Source organism: Oncorhynchus gorbuscha, unplaced genomic scaffold (assembly GCF_021184085.1).
Source record: "Oncorhynchus gorbuscha isolate QuinsamMale2020 ecotype Even-year unplaced genomic scaffold, OgorEven_v1.0 Un_scaffold_592, whole genome shotgun sequence".
NCBI classification, from domain to species: domain Eukaryota; kingdom Metazoa; phylum Chordata; class Actinopteri; order Salmoniformes; family Salmonidae; genus Oncorhynchus; species Oncorhynchus gorbuscha.
In genome coordinates this window covers 259,634-276,086 of record NW_025745428.1, presented here as the reverse complement: position 1 = coordinate 276,086, position 16,453 = coordinate 259,634, and the positions used below count along the sequence as shown (strand labels likewise).

Below are 16,453 nucleotides of genomic sequence, written 5' to 3'. Positions count from 1 at the left end.
CTGTATAAAAAACATTTAATAGTCACATCTTTACATTTGGAACAAACTAACATTTGTAAAGCTAGGTTGAGCAGTGCATTGGTGAAGATTTAAAACAGTCAATGCATAAACAGTGTACACTTCAAAATGCCCATAGTAGTCATGGTGACGTCCATACAGAACACATGTCATTCTGCTATGGGTCATAGCAGTCATGGTGACGTCCATACAGAACACATGTCATTCTGCTATGGGTCATAGCAGTCATGGTGACGTCCATACAGAACACATGTCATTCTGCTATGGGTCATAGCAGTCATGGTGACGTCCATACAGAACACATTTCATTCTGCTATGGGTCATAGCAGTCATGGTGACGTCCATACAGAACACATGTCATTCTGCTATGGGTCATAGCAGTCATGGTGACGTCCATACAGAACACATGTCATTCTGCTATGGGTCATAGCAGTCATGGTGACGTCCATACAGAACACATGTCATTCTGCTATGGGTCATAGCAGTCATGGTGACGTCCATACAGAACACATGTCATTCTGCTATGGGTCATAGCAGTCATGGTGACGTCCATACAGAACACATGTCATTCTGCTATGGGTCATAGCAGTCATGGTGACGTCCATACAGAACACATGTCATTCTGCTATGGGTCATAGCAGTCATGATGACGTCCATACAGAACACATGTCATTCTGCTATGGGTCATAGCAGTCATGGTGACGTCCATACAGAACACATGTCATTCTGCTATGGGTCATAGCAGTCATGGTGACGTCCATACAGAACACATGTCATTCTGCTATGGGTCATAGCAGTCATGGTGACGTCCATACAGAACACATGTCATTCTGCTATGGGTCATAGCAGTCATGGTGACGTCCATACAGAACACATTTCATTCTGCTATGGCCCATACAGAACACATTTCATTCTGCTATGGGTCATAGCAGTCAGGGGAATCAGGCAGCGTCTCAGGTCCATCCTGTTCACATTCCTCTTCAGGCACACTGGGTAGAGAGGGATACTCCCGCTTGAGGAAGATACTATGGAGGTCTGGGGAGAGTGTGTTTGCCTCAGGAGTACTGTTGTCAGTGGCCCCAGGAGGCTGAGCGATGTCCACATCCCCAGGGCTAGGAGAGGGGACAATAGGTGGACAGGGATCCTCAGGCTCCTCCTTGACCTGGGTCTGTATGTCTGAAGTGACTGCATTGGCATTCACAAGAGACTCAGACAACATGAGACTAAGTATGGTATTTACCCTAGCAGTCTCCTGGGTAGTGTTGTCTACATCCACAGTCTCCTGGGTCGTGTTGTCTACATCCACAGTCTCCTGGGTAGTGTTGTCTACCTCATGAGGAGTCCGTGTACTGCTGTCTACAAGGTTTGGAGAGGGTTTCTCCTCGTCCCAAGACTCCTTCCCTGACTCTGCAGATGAACTCTGACCCCCAGCCGACTGGCTCTTTTTGTCCCTCTTGGGTTTCCTCCTCTTGCTCTTCTTCTTTTTCCTTTTTTTGGAGTGTTTGTGGCGTGATGGAGCTGTGTCGCTGCTGTCGTTGGCTGGCTGCTTGTCTTTTTGGGATGTTTTCCCAGGGCTCCTGCTCCCCTGTCTCTTCCTCTTAGAGGCCTCTCCAGGGCTCCTGCTCCCCTGTCTCTTCCTCTTAGAGGCCTCTCCAGGGCTCCTGCTCCCAAGTCTCTTCCTCTTAGAGGCCTCTCCAGGGCTCCTGCTCCCCTGTCTCTTCCTCTTAGAGGCCTCTCCAGGGCTCCTGCTCCCAAGTCTCTTCCTCTTAGAGGACTCTCCAGGGCTCCTGCTCCCCTGTCTCTTCCTCTTAGAGGACTCCCCAGGGCTGGCTGATCTGGATCTCCCCCTACTAGCCTCTGTGGGTGAACCCCTCCACCCCTCTCTCTTGCCCCCATCTCGGTCTCTGCTCCCATCCTGCCGGTCTCGGTCCCTGCTCCTGCCTCTGTCCCTCCCATCTCTGTCCCTGCTCCTGCCTCTGTCCCTCCCATCTCTGTCCCTGCTCCTGCCTCTGTCCCTCCCATCTCTGCTCCCATCCCGCCGGTCTCTGTCCCTCCTATCTCTGCTCCCATCCCGCCGGTCTCTGTCCCTACTCCTCGACCTGGGTCTTGTGCTGCTACGACTGGTCCAAGACCTGTCACTCTGAAGACTATCTCTCCTTTGGGCTATTCTGCTCTCCCTGCTCCTACTCCTCCTGCTCCTCTCCCCCCGTCGGCTCTGTGACCTCTCGGTCCACGAGGAGCGGTTACTTCTCTCAGAGAACCGGCCCCCAGCGAAAGACCCGGTACCTCCTCCTCCCCGGTCGGGGGACATGTGCAGGTCCCTGTCCGCCTCCCAGAACTCATTTCCAGGGTTACGGTACACGTGCAGAAAGTTGCAGTGCTTTCCTTTCGGACACTTCTGTCGGTCGAACAAACCTGTGGAGGATCACGGCAATCAAACAAATACCAGGGTCTTAATGATATACACAACTTATGACTAGCATGATTCTGTACACATCCGTGTAGGTAGGTGTATTGTGGTTCTCAGTTGTACTTTTGTGCTCCATTCACTCACCACATATAGCAGTCTTCCATCTGGTGACAGGAGAGAACTCACACTGGAGCTGTTTACCAGCGTACCATCTTCCATTGAACATCACGAAGGCCTCTCTGCACTGCTCCTCTCTAAAGACACAGACAGCAAAGAGAAAAATAGACCGATACACTACTTGATTACTCAAAATTGAGAAACACCGTTGTTTCTTCGCCTACAAAACCTATCAGACCATTTTTATAAGCTGCTTAGTTTACTTACGTGTCAAACTGGACATAAACATTTCCTCTCAAATGTGGCTCAAAGTTGCAGCTGACCTGAAGACAGAGACAAAACGAGAGAGGAGTTTGATTCATTGCCCCTCAAGAGTGGATAGGTCTCCTTTCCATTGAATCACTCCTTCTAGTCCAGCAAGACAAACATCATATTCACCTTAAACTGCACCACCTTGCCAGCAGTCCTGAACTCAGGAAGTACATCCTCGTAGAAATCCACAAACTGCTGTTGTACCTCCTCCTCGCTGTGCTCCAGACAGGCGTCTGTATCGTAGTCGTCCCGTGACCTCTGGTCCATCCCGAAAGTCGCAAACATCCCCCGGATCATCAGAGTAGGGCTGGACGGGGGGGTGGACATGCTTACGAGAGCACCTGACCAATCAGGTGAGCAGAAGATTTCATTAGTTAAACGCTAATATAAAGAAAATATGGTATACAAATGACTGTGCTATGCAGTATTCTGAAAGATGAGCCTCATTTAAGGAAAATTAACAAGAATGCACTTCCCAGAACTCCCTGGAAAAAGGTGTTGGACTATCCTAGCTAAAAATAATAATACAAATAATTATAGTAATAATATTAAAAACAAAAAATTATAAATATACAAATAAGAAATAAATTATAATTATAAAAATAAAAAATAAATTATAATGATAAAAATACAAATAAAAAAATTATAATTATAAAATCATAATAAAAAAATGAAATGTGTTCCTATTTAGAACCATTACCAACCTGTCGCCGAAGCGGCAGGCTCCAGTTTTGAGGAAGAAGGGACAGTTAGCCCGGTCTTGCTCCGTACCGAAATCTGGAGCCTCAGGGTTTCTCCAGGGACCCCCATTCTCCAGCTACACGCAAAACAGGAAGTAGAATAGGTTTGTTTCTGTAATAATTGCACCTAGCTGCTTTACAGAAAAATGTTCCATCAAAGACGGTCAAGACTCCTTTCCAAACATCAAGTTGGTTTGTGATTTTCCTACCTGACTCTCAGCCTGGTCCAACATTTTCTGTACAGCTTCCTATAAATGGTGCAAACATAGGATGGGCTGGTGAAAACCTGCAGTGGCATATCTGGATGTCTGTTACTGCAAGTCAAGAATCTCTTACCAGCGGTTGAAAGCGAGCCACAAAATATGCCTTTGTACAAAGACACTAGACATAAGAACTGCAAAGGTGTGTGTGTGTGTGTATTTTGTCCCTGAGCAGTATGAGAATAACCAGAAGACATGAGGAAACAAATCCACAGATAAAAGATACATCCTTGTCCCATGGCAGCACAGACCTGTAGGAGTGTCCCTCTTTGTGTGTATCTTAGTTAAGGTCTTTGCGTGTATCACAGTTAAGGAAAAACACGTGGATAAAAGTGGATGTCTGAGGCAAAAACACTTCTTTCTCACACAAAAGACACGTTACTGTGTAATATTTCTTATGTTAAAACCATTGTGTGACCAAAATACAAAAGGAAGAGGATATGTAGCTCTTCCATTGTGCGTTTATCCTCCTGGTGCACGTTTCACCTCTCTGTCTCTCTTCTCCTGTTTCTTCTGCTCCTTCTCCTCTTCCTCTCTCCTCTGCTGGGCCTCCCATTCCTGCTTTATCCTCGCCTGCAGACATGGAAAGCGGTTACACACATTATTTCAGTGAAGCATGGGGGGGGGGGCACTTCATTTGGCCCGAGTTCTGGTTAAACTTAGGGAATAGGGTGCCATTCTACATTGTGACAGTTCTGTACCTCCTCTTCCTCCTGTCTCTTCCTTGCAGCGTCTTCCCTCTCCCACCGGAGTCTGAATTCCTGCTGGGCCAGCCTCTCCCTCTCAGCCACTCCTGATCTAGGCGCCGTCTGAATCAAAAACACATTTTATTTGTCACATGCGCCGAACACAACAGGTTACCGTAAAATGCTAACTTACAAGCCCTTAACCAACAATGCAGTACAATAATTCTTTGTTTTTTTAACTATCAAAACATAACAATAGATTTACATAACGAGGCTATACACAGGGGATACCAGTACCGAGTCAATGTGTGGGGGTACAGGTTAGTCCAGGTCATTTGTAAAAGTGACTATGCATGGATAATAAACAGTGAGTAGCAGCAGTGTAAAAACAGATGGAGGGGGGTATTTGATTGGTTGTTCAGCCTTTAGGTCCCGGACTTGGCGCTACAGTACCGCTTGCCGTGCGGTAGCAGAGAGAACAGTTGATTGGAGTCTTACAATTTTTTTAATACAGGACACATGGAACAATATTACAGACACTGAAAAGTGCCATTGCTCATCAACTTAAAACTGTAGAAATATTTGCTACCTTTCTTCCTCAGCCTTCCTTTCCTCTTCATCATCATCTTGTTCTGGTGGAGAATCATCTCCATTTTCTAAGTGTTTAGGGAGATGAATTAGAGCTCGTCAGTGGATGGTTAGACATTCAGAATACATAGTCCCCGTCGGGAATTATAAACAACTGGCTAGTAGTAGAGAGAATACCATGTAGGATTTTCAAATATATCCACTGTGACATACCACCAGATTCTCTGATTTGGGCTTTGGCGAGGGCTTGGCGTTTTCGTTTTCTTCTTTCTTTCTTCTTCAAAGATGCCCTGCGTTTTTGACTGTGGGAAAATATAACAAGGCATGGGTTGTCTAAGTTACTATCTAGTCAGTGTTTGTCAACACAGTCACTGCGAGCTTGCTAACGTTAGTTATCTACTTGACTACCATAACTAGATCATTTACAGCACTACGGTGTGATTCTTTGGCACCACCATGCATATCAATTAAATTTACATGACATAACAACATCAGATTAACGCCAATTATCTTAACATACCCCAATGAGGGTGCTGACACCGCAGAAGGTATTGATGCTGCCATTTTGCAGAAAACTCATTCAATTCGTCAGGGGTCAAAGTTGAAAATGTCCCTCTTCGTTTGAAATGTTTGTCAAAATCGTTTCAAACGAAAATTACTTGCACCGTATGAATCGTTCCGTTGTACTGTTGCCATAAACTTTTACATTTCTCTTCGAAAATGTTCAGCGAACGAATTAATTTTTAGATTGTTCGATGATAAATCACTTCCTGGTCATGTCTGCGCACGCGCCGTTACTACGATGTTGTGAGAACGCATGCGCTGTGCTCTCCATCCTCGGATGCGCGCATAAAAGAAAGAGGGATTTTGAGTGGTCAACAAATTCCGCTGTGTTTTGGCCTTTTGCGAATAATATAGAATAGCTACCTAGTTACCTTGCTTTCGGGCAAACCCACGGGTGACCTACAATTGCAGGATCCCCTAAAACCCAAACATGGCGGATAAAGAAGGTAGGGAATTGGTGGGCTCGGTTCATTTCATGCATGCTTTGTGTGCGCGGCTGGATGCATAGCCAAATGAAAAGTGCGGTCTGTTAGCTAGCTATGCTAACCAGTACAGGCTGCATACGTTCGGCCTGGGTTTACTATCTGTGCTCCATAAGTTGAGAATTTAGATGGCTAACTAATAGATTTATTTAGCAAGATAAACTATCTAGCTCACATTGACAGTCCGCCTGCTTGCTTGTGTAACATGCAAATGAGGCACAACTGGCCCGAGGGTACAGGAATGCAGTAAATCCCAACGTTACACTAGCCTTGGTAGTAACTGTCCATTGTAGTCTTATGTAAGTGATGCTTCTTTTACTGTTCTAGTGTACGACGATGCAGTTGAGGAGCGTGTGATCAATGAAGAATACAAAATCTGGAAGAAGAATACTCCTTTCCTCTATGACCTGGTGATGACCCACGCGCTGGAGTGGCCCAGTCTCACTGTGCAGTGGCTACCTGACGTCAACAGGTACAGTAGCCAATGCTACGTCACCATTTCTGTTCCTCTTGTTGCGCTCAACATAAAACTGTGTGCTGACCTACCTAATATACTGAACATTGTATTGTTTTCTCTACCAACCTGGCCTTCTTTGTCAGCCATTCTAGTTTAGTCTAGAAAAGCATGTTATTTTGCCATGTGGTGTCTTCTGACATAGCAGTGCACTACTTTTGACTATAGGTCTCTTGTCAAAAGTAGTGCACTCTAGGGAATAGTGTGCCATTCCAGACACACACACAAGGACAATATTTAATGTGTCTCTCTGTGCAGGCCGGATGGAAAGGACTATGCGGTCCACAGACTGGTACTGGGAACTCACACGTCAGATGAGCAGAATCACCTGGTGATCGCCAGCGTACAGGTCCCCAACGATGACGCCCAGTTTGACGCTTCCCACTACGACAGTGAAAAAGGAGCAGGTATGTTCATCGTAGGATGGTCTCCCGGACACATTAAGCCTAGTCCCGGATTTAATAGACATTTTCCATTGTGTTTTTTGTGTCTGGGAATCTGGCCTTATATGCATATTATAAGTCAAGATGTTACCGGCACAGTGAACATTTTCTCTTGAGAAAATATGCTGAACATGCAGTATTTCTTCCTCAGAATTTGGAGGTTTTGGATCCGTGAGTGGAAAGATAGAGATTGAGATCAAGATAAACCACGAGGGTGAAGTGAACCGGGCCAGGTACATGCCTCAGAACCCCTGCATCATTGCTACCAAGACCCCCACCTCAGACGTACTGGTCTTTGACTACACCAAGCACCCTTCCAAACCAGGTAAGACAATACACATCTGGTAAATAGATCACTGCTCTTTCAAACAAATCAAAATGCTATTGGACGTGATTCAAATGTTTGAGTCTGCACTTTTGGAACGATTCCATCTGACCAGGAAAACATAAATCCGGTTCCTGAAAGTAGTAACTTGATATGCATTTGACCCTTTTCTGGTCTTAACATTTTTCTACCATCTTGTCTCTCCCTCTCATAGACCCCAGTGGTGAGTGCAGCCCAGACCTGCGCCTGCGGGGCCACCAGAAGGAGGGCTACGGCCTGTCCTGGAACCCCAACCTCAGTGGCAACCTGCTCAGTGCTTCTGATGACCACGTAAGTGTCTCTCTCTACACTCCGTCAGCACAACATTTTCCCCTGTGCGTTTTTAATCATTTCAAGCTAGATTGTGGTTTTCACTGAAAATGAAAGCGTTTTTGCATTGTTATTAAGCAAACTCATTAGATCTAGACAAATGCTATATGAACTACTATATATTGTGTTGTTAAGAAGTGCACTGACATGTTTAATCTCCAGACGATCTGCCTGTGGGACATCGGTGCTGGTCCTAAGGAGGGGAAGATAGTGGATGCTAAGACCATCTTCACCGGCCACACTGCAGTGGTGGAGGACGTGTCCTGGCACCTGCTCCACGAATCACTGTTTGGCTCTGTGGCCGACGACCAGAAACTGATGATGTGAGTGAGCCTTCTCTGTTTATAATTTTTCTACTCTCAATGTATTTTTACACAATCTGATACTTTCAAGTTGTAACTAATCATAACATCCAGTGTGTTTTATGTACAGTGTGTTGCTTTAAACTTTCCACACAAGAAGATCTCTGAAAGGAAAAGTGATTTGAAAACTGGATGGAAGGATCTGATTCTCTTAACTGTCTTTCCCTTAATTCAGTTTTTATTTATAAGGAACTCAGAATGGCTTTAAACTTACTCTTGAAAGTTGTAATACTAGAAGGTTTACTAAATTGTTGTAATACTAGAAGGTGCAGTTCTGAAATGGGGTAGTCCATCACTATTCCAGTCAAATACTAGAAGGTGCAGTTCTGAAATGGGGTAGTCCATCACTATTCCAGTCATTGTTGTAATACTAGAAGGTGCAGTTCTGAAATGGGGTAGTCCATCACTATTCCAGTCATTGTTGTAATACTAGAAGGTGTAGTTCTGAAATGGGGTAGTCATCACTATTCCAGTCATTGTTGTAATACTAGAAGGTGCAGTTCTGAAATGGGGTAGTCCATCACTATTCCAGTCATTGTTGTAATACTAGAAGGTGCAGTTCTGAAATGGGGTAGTCCATCACTATTCCAGTCATTGTTGTAATACTAGAAGGTGCAGTTCTGAAATGGGGTAGTCATCACTATTCCAGTCATAGTTGTAATACTAGAAGGTGCAGTTCTGAAATGGGGTAGTCCATCACTATTCCAGTCATTGAATACCGTAGCTATTTATAACTTGTCAGAAATGTCCAGATCAACTTGCCCATGTCAGCTAATGTTTTAAGGTTTTTTAGCCCATAGATTGTTGTAATTTGTCAGTCATTTCACATGAATACACATTAAACATCGCAAAGTGTATAGAAAAACAATTAGCTTTAAAACAGCAAAATGTTAATTGTACCCCATGACAAAATAAACTTTAAACCTGAAATTCTCTCCATCAACAAGAGGGGTATGAACAGTCCTTGTGCCGATAGATGTGGCGCGGGATGTTCCCCTATGCTGGAAGGCGGGGGCCCAAGTGGGAAAAAAAGTCATTAACATTTGACATCTCTGTCTCAGCTGGGACACACGGTCCAACAACACGTCCAAGCCCAGCCATGCAGTGGACGCCCACACTGCAGAGGTCAACTGTCTGTCCTTCAACCCCTACAGCGAGTTCATCCTGGCCACCGGCTCTGCAGACAAGGTCTGTACCTATTTATTATTATTTTCTTTGATAAACACAATCAGTCCGTCCGTCTCACCTCAAGTGCTTGAGTGTCGTAGCCTAGTAGTTAGACTAGTAACCGGAAGATTGCAAGTTCAAACCCCCGAGCTGACAAGGTACAAATCTGTCGTTCTGCCCCTGAACAGGCAGTTAACCCACTGTTCCTAGGCTGTCATTGAAAATAAGAATTTGTTCTTAACTGACTTGTCTAGTTAAATAAAGTTTGTGCACAATGGTGTTGGTCAAAGTGGTCAGGTCACAAATCACATGACCAGGAAGTGTATTTCCTACTGGGCGGTAGTCCAAGAATACGTTCTAATATATTTAACGTTACTAAATGTTTTCTTTCTCCTTTTTGTGTAACAGACTGTTGCTCTCTGGGATCTGCGTAACCTCAAACTGAAGCTCCACTCGTTTGAATCGCACAAGGATGAAATCTTCCAGGTAATACTCCATAAATAGTGAACATCTCAATGCCTCTGAACCAATAGGATTGAGAGTCTGGATAAGTTACCAGGCTTGGTTGGCGTCCCATTCCACTTTCTATTTTTATTTAACCCAGGGTAGATCACATTGATTTCCCATCTCTTTTTCCAAGTGTTGGTGTCCCTCGTAGACGTTGTGCTGAGCTGGAGTTTATTGCACTGACAGTGCTTTACTGACTTCTTTGGCAGGTGCAATGGTCCCCTCACAACGAAACCATTCTGGCTTCCAGTGGAACAGATAGGAGGCTCAACGTATGGGATCTCAGGTAAAGACTGACCACAGGGCATGTTGACTGGACTAGCATTTTTGGTTCGTTTGCTCAGCGCCCTTGGGGGGGTGTGTGTGTGTGTGTGTGTGTGTGTGATCAACACTGTAGTCTAATAGGATGATGTTGAAATGGTTTTGTCTTGTCGGTCCCCAGTAAAATTGGAGAGGAACAGTCTGCTGAAGATGCAGAGGACGGACCTCCAGAACTCCTGGTGAGTGATAGACCCATCATCCACAATGACCTTTGATCTCCTTAGTAGGGTTGTAGAAATGTCAACTTTCCCAAATATTCCCTGGATTTCCAGCCTGTTCTTTCAGAATTCCAGGAATCCTGGGAAAACCATGACGTTTCTGGGAAAGTTGCCAGTTTTGCAACCCTACCCCTGAGCTTTTAAATAACCAGCGAGAGTAGCCAATGGGACAGGTGGCCTATAGGGAGGTTATATTTTGGCATATTGCTCATCCTGCGGACTTGTTTTATCTCGTCAGTTCATCCATGGAGGACACACAGCGAAGATTTCTGATTTCACATGGAACCCCAACGAGCCATGGGTCATCTGCTCCGTCTCCGAGGATAACATCATGCAGGTTTGGCAAATGGTGAGTAATGTTGAAGTACCACGTTTGCTTCTGCACTTTCACAAAACTTAACCCTGGTTGTTTTCTAACTTTTGTCTACATTTTTTGTTTAAAGCTAATTCAAGAAGTCTGCTCCTATTAATCAGTTAGAGTAATTGTAAATCCTTTAATTGATGTAACAATTTCCTTCTCTAGGCTGAGAACATCTATAATGATGAGGAGCCTGACACCCCTGCTTCAGAGCTGGAGGGTCAAGGGTCGTAACCGCCTACTCCACCCCACCTTACCCCAGTCCAACCCACCAACCACCTCCTGGTGCATCTCTCTCCTCTTGTACAGTATTTCACATTGTAGCCTCCAGCTCTACCTGACAGACATTCTGTTTCCCATATAGAAGCATTCTTCTGGATTTGGTTTGGTATATTGATCAAGCAGCCCTTACAGGTACAAAGGGCTGGTTTCCTGAACACAGATTTAAGCGTAGTTCTTAACTTAAAAGCATGTTCAATGGATATTCACAATTGGCTGTGCTTCTTAGTCCAAGACTAGGCACTCTGTCCAGGAAACTGGTCCAAAGTGTATAGAAGTTGTTTATAAAAGGATAATCTCATCTGAGTGGAATGTCACTGAACCAAGCAGGTGGACAGTTCAACAAATGCACTTGGTAAAGCAGGGGTTGTTTTCCACCTGTCTAAATAAGGATTTCCTTTGGTATCGTTTCTGCTTTGACTTCGAGGCAAGTGACTAAATCATTTTGAACCTTGGATTTCTGTTTTGTGCATAAATTGCAATAAAGTACTTTTTGTAACTTTTAAAATTAATTGCGTTTCTTCTGTTTTCTATAAATCGCCTAAGAAAATGTAACCCATTTACGGACTCCAACTGAATTATTCCACGGTGCTGTTCGCCACAGACTGACAGCGCCACGGTGCTGTTCGCCACATATCAGACTGACATCGCCACGGTGCTGTTCGCCACAGACTGACATCGCCACGGTGCTGTTCTCCACATATCAGACTGACATCGCCACTGTGCTGTTCTCCACAGACTGACATCCACTGTGCTGTTCTTCACATAGACTGACATCGCCACTGTGCTGTTCTCCACATATCAGACTGACATCGCCACTGTGCTGTTCTCCACAGACTGACATCGCCACGGTGCTGTTCTCCAGACTGACATCGCCACTGTGCTGTTCTCCACTGTGCTGTTCTCCACATATCAGACTGACATCGCCACTGTGCTATTCGCCACAGACTGACATCGCCACTGTGCTGTTCGCCAGACTGACATCGCCACTGTGCTGTTCTCCAGACTGACATCCACTGTGCTGTTCTCCAGACTGACATCGCCACTGTGCTGTTCTCCACAGACTGACATGCCACGGTGCTGTTCTCCACATATCAGACTGACATCGCCACTGTGCTGTGTTCTCCACAGACTGACATCGCCACTGTGCTGTTCGCCACGGTGCTGTTCTCCAGACTGACATCGCCACTGTGCTGTTCTCCAGACTGACATCCACTGTGCTGTTCTCCAGACTGACATCGCCACTGTGCTGTTCTCCACAGACTGACATCGCCACTGTGCTGTTCTCCACAGACTGACATCGCCACTGTGCTGTTCTCCACAGACTGACATCGCCACGGTGCTGTTCTCCACATATCAGACTGACATCGCCACTGTGCTGTTCTCCAGACTGACATCGCCACAAATTACTCCAGGGGCTTCAAAGTCGGCGATTGGACCATTTGAGTATCAAAGCCAATGACGACTTCTCGAAATGCCAATTTACTTGTATTCTGGTTCCAGGAACCGATGGGTTGGACCAATCAGAATGTGTCGGAGTTACTGAGCCAGACGGAAAAACTAACGTCCGTGGGCATAGTGTTTGGCCAGAGCAAGGAGTCTGGGAAGCCACGCAAGGTTGTGTGTGTGTACTGCCTAGAAATTAACTTCATTCACAAGACCAATTTAAACATCGAGCAAACTAGGAAATTAAAATGACAACCAAGTTTGAAATACTACAAAATAGTTTATTGAAAAGTGAGAGACAGGACTATAAGAACATTTCACAATCTTAAAGGGGAATGTGGGCCCAAAGCTTTCTGAACATGAACTAGCTCTGCTTTCACAGTTCTCACCTGCAGAGGTAGATGTCTTTACGTAACCTGAGTTTAACTGGCGGGCATCCACAATAGCCTGAGTGCCAGTCTGTTTGTGCTTTTTGCCTACATCATTGCTGTCAGTCAAGCCAAACATTTAGCATGACAATGAGTTGGCATAATAGCCCAAGCAGATGGACTCAGGCTACATCCAACTGGCCTGGACCACATCACACAGTAAAGTATTGAACTTGATTTAGACTTGAGGTTAAGATGCAGTATCCCCCCCAAACCGTGGCTTGGACCCATCTTAACATTCACGTTTAAAACTTCAGGGGCTGTGCTCTGAATTACATCCTTATGACTTCACAAGAAAACAAAAGACAATGTAAGCTGGTGATATGAGGTTCAGGTCGATGACCGGGTGATCGGGCCAATAGGGGAACCTGGGTAGTGTTTATTAGGGCACGGATCCGATCACGGTTTAAATATTTTGCAGCTGGAAACAGTTTCAGTGATTGAACCCAGTTTCAATTTGTTTTCTTGTTTGATGCCTAATGAACACAACCCTGACCTGGGGCCCAAAACCACCATCATTCTCATTACAAGAGATTGGTTACATTTTCACATTGTCGGCAAGTATCTCCAATGCCAAATAAGTTCTTAGTGAACGTTTGCATCGTGTTTGAATTACATATGTTTCGTTTGTATAAAAAAAAAATGCAAATCACATTTTTCCAGTATAAAGTATAAGATGACAAGGCACCTTATAAATCCATGTGTCTTTTTGCTTCCAGAAATAAAACCAATTTCTGTCTATTAACAAAACAAAAACAAGACATAAGGAATAGAAAGAAGCCTATTTGGAGCCCAAGGAACATTACGTCCCATATAAATGTTCACTGGTCTGGAACACAACCAAGTTATCCAAGCAGACCCAGTTCCTGAAGGCCCACAGTGTCTGCAGTAAAGTGCCTCACTGACTTCTCCAACCAAATGATCACACAGAAGTACAATTACATTGTGAGCCCTTAACCATTGGGTAAATGACCCAGTGAGCCCTTAACCATTGGATAAATGACCCAGTGAGCCCTTAACCATTGGGTAAATGACCCAGTGAGCCCTTAACCATTGGGTAAATGACCCAGTGAGCCCTTAACCATTGGGTAAATGACCCAGTGAGCCCTTAACCATTGGGTAAATGACCCAGTGAGCCCTTAACCATTGGGTAAATGACCCAGTGAGCCCTTAACCATTGGGTAAATGACCCAGTGAGCCCTTAACCATTGGGTAAATGACCCAGTGAGCCCTTAACCATTGGGTAAATGACCCAGTGAGCCCTTAACCATTGGGTAAATGACCCAGTGAGCCCTTAACCATTGGATAAATGACCCAGTGAGCCCTTAACCATTGGGTAAATGACCCAGTGAGCCCTTAACCATTGGGTAAATGACCCAGTGAGCCCTTAACCATTGGGTAAATGACCCAGTGAGCCCTTAACCATTGGGTAAATGACCCAGTGAGCCCTTAACCATTGGGTAAATGACCCAGTGAGCCCTTAACCATTGGATAAATGACCCAGTGAGCCCTTAACCATTGGATAAATGACCCAGTGAGCCCTTAACCATTGGGTAAATTGAACCGAATGCCCCCTCTCTCCATCATGTGGAGGTATCAGTTAAGGAGAGATGGAGAACAGTTTGTCAAGTTGGACCAGACAACACACAGACCTGGGACCAGGCTATTGTGCCGTTTGTCAAATTGGACCAGACACACAGACCTGGGACCAGGCTATTGTGCTGTTTGTCAAATTGGACCAGACAACACACAGACCTGGGACCAGGCTATTGTGCTGTTTGTCAAGTTGGACCAGACAACACACAGACCTGGGACCAGGCTATTGTGCTGTTTGTCAAGTTGGACCAGACAACACACAGATCTGGGACCAGGCTACTGAAATTACAAACCAGGAAAGCCTGTAGATACAGCAGCATCAGAACCAGGGGGTCCTCCTGCAGAAACCGGGAACCTACAATGACTGAACGTGCCGTCTGTTGACTGCAGGGCATCTTGGTCAAAGCTGAACAGATTTAACCCTTCAGACTCAGTCTCATGTTAAAAGGACAGGGATGTTTCCTTTCCAAGTCCCAGGTGCTGCAGAAAGGAGACTTGACTGAAACTAAACACCAGTGTTGAGGTATTAGAAAGACAGTAGATTCCATCATGACAAGCCAACGACTGAAATGGCCCAGCCGTAGAAATACAAGTCAACCAATCATGTTACGACATTGACTTGACTGGGAATTCCCATCCTAGTAAATCTATGGTACCTGCTCTGAGATAAACATTGTATGTTTGCAACTCTTCTACTGTACAATGCCCTGCTATTTCTGGTCCTAGACAGAGATTAGATTCAGTTAGTCACGACGATGCAACAAGGCTCCTTTAATATAGCAATATGCATATGATAGAATTTAAATCCCACTACAATATCAGTTCAAAATATATTTAATCTGAACACTGTTAAGAGTTCTAAAAGATATTTAATCTGACTACAATTCCACAGCTCCAAAATATCCAAAATATAGATTTTTCAATGGAAGAAAGCTGCACAGAGACGTGAGAAAGAAAAAGTATAATTTTAGTCCAACTGGAAAGCTGCTGAACAACAACAGCCCTGTGACTGACCACAGGAAAGCTGCTGAACAACAGCCCTGTGACTGACCACAGGAAAGCTGCTGAACAACAACAGCCCTGTGACTGACCACAGGAAAGCTGCTGAACAACAACAGCCCTGACTGACCACAGGAAAGCTGCTGAACAACAGCCCTGTGACTGACCACAGGAAAGCTGCTGAACAACAACAGCCCTGTGACTGACCACAGGAAAGCTGCTGAACAACAACAGCCCTGTGACTGACCACAGGAAAGCTGCTGAACAACAGCCCTGTGACTGACCACAGGAAAGCTGCTGAACAACAGCCCTGTGACTGACCACAGGAAAGCTGCTGAACAACAGCCCTGTGACTGACCACAGGAAAGCTGCTGAACAACAGCCCTGTGACTGACCACAGGAAAGCTGCTGAACAACAGCCCTGTGACTGACCACAGGAAAGCTGCTGAACAACAGCCCTGTGACTGACCACAGGAAAGCTGCTGAACAACAACAGCCCTGTGACTGACCACAGGAAAGCTGCTGAACAACAACAGCCCTGTGACTGACCACAGGAAAGCTGCTGAACAACAACAGCCCTGTGACTGACCACAGGAAAGCTGCTGAACAACAGCCCTGTGACTGACCACAGGAAAGCTGCTGAACAACAGCCCTGTGACTGACCACAGGAAGGCTGCTGAACAACAGCCCCTGTGACTGACCACAGGAAGGCTGCTGAACAACAACAGCCCTGTGACTGACCACAGGAAAGCTGCTGAAACAACAGCCCTGTGACTGACCACAGGAAAGCTGCTGAACAACAGCCCTGTGACTGACCACAGGAAAGCTGCTGAACAACAACAGCCCTGTGACTGACCACAGGAAAGCTGCTGAACAACAACAGCCCTGTGACTGACCAACAGCATGAAGACAATCATCTAAGAAAATACAAATGTGGTAGAAAA

At 45.3% G+C, this 16,453-nt stretch overlaps 1 protein-coding gene, 1 long non-coding RNA gene and 1 pseudogene across 3 annotated transcripts; 1 reads left to right on the top strand and 2 right to left on the bottom strand.

The window, feature by feature from the left end:
• On the bottom strand, positions 1-5,898 carry LOC124018973 (annotated as a pseudogene).
• A 57-nt stretch (positions 5,899-5,955) lies between these two features.
• Positions 5,956-11,552, top strand: LOC124018972 (histone-binding protein RBBP7). Of its 2 annotated transcripts, none has more exons than XM_046334302.1 (12): positions 5,956-6,141; positions 6,505-6,649; positions 6,950-7,098; positions 7,286-7,459; positions 7,674-7,789; positions 7,991-8,151; positions 9,252-9,378; positions 9,766-9,843; positions 10,071-10,150; positions 10,307-10,364; positions 10,642-10,752; positions 10,927-11,552. In XM_046334302.1, the coding sequence occupies exons 1-12, from the start codon at positions 6,126-6,128 to the stop codon at positions 10,993-10,995; spliced, it is 1,284 nt and encodes a 427-aa protein (XP_046190258.1). In that variant the 5' UTR covers positions 5,956-6,125; the 3' UTR covers positions 10,996-11,552. The 2 variants fall into 2 exon arrangements, with proteins under 2 accessions (XP_046190258.1, XP_046190259.1); XM_046334303.1 differs by having other exon boundaries at positions 5,957-6,141; positions 10,074-10,150.
• A 1,194-nt stretch (positions 11,553-12,746) lies between these two features.
• On the bottom strand, positions 12,747-15,627 carry LOC124018984. The gene is made up of 2 exons (XR_006835720.1): positions 14,617-15,627; positions 12,747-14,566 (listed from the first exon to the last, which is right to left on the bottom strand). It is a non-coding gene; the product is annotated as an uncharacterized LOC124018984 (long non-coding RNA).
• Positions 15,628-16,453: the final 826 nt, after the last annotated feature.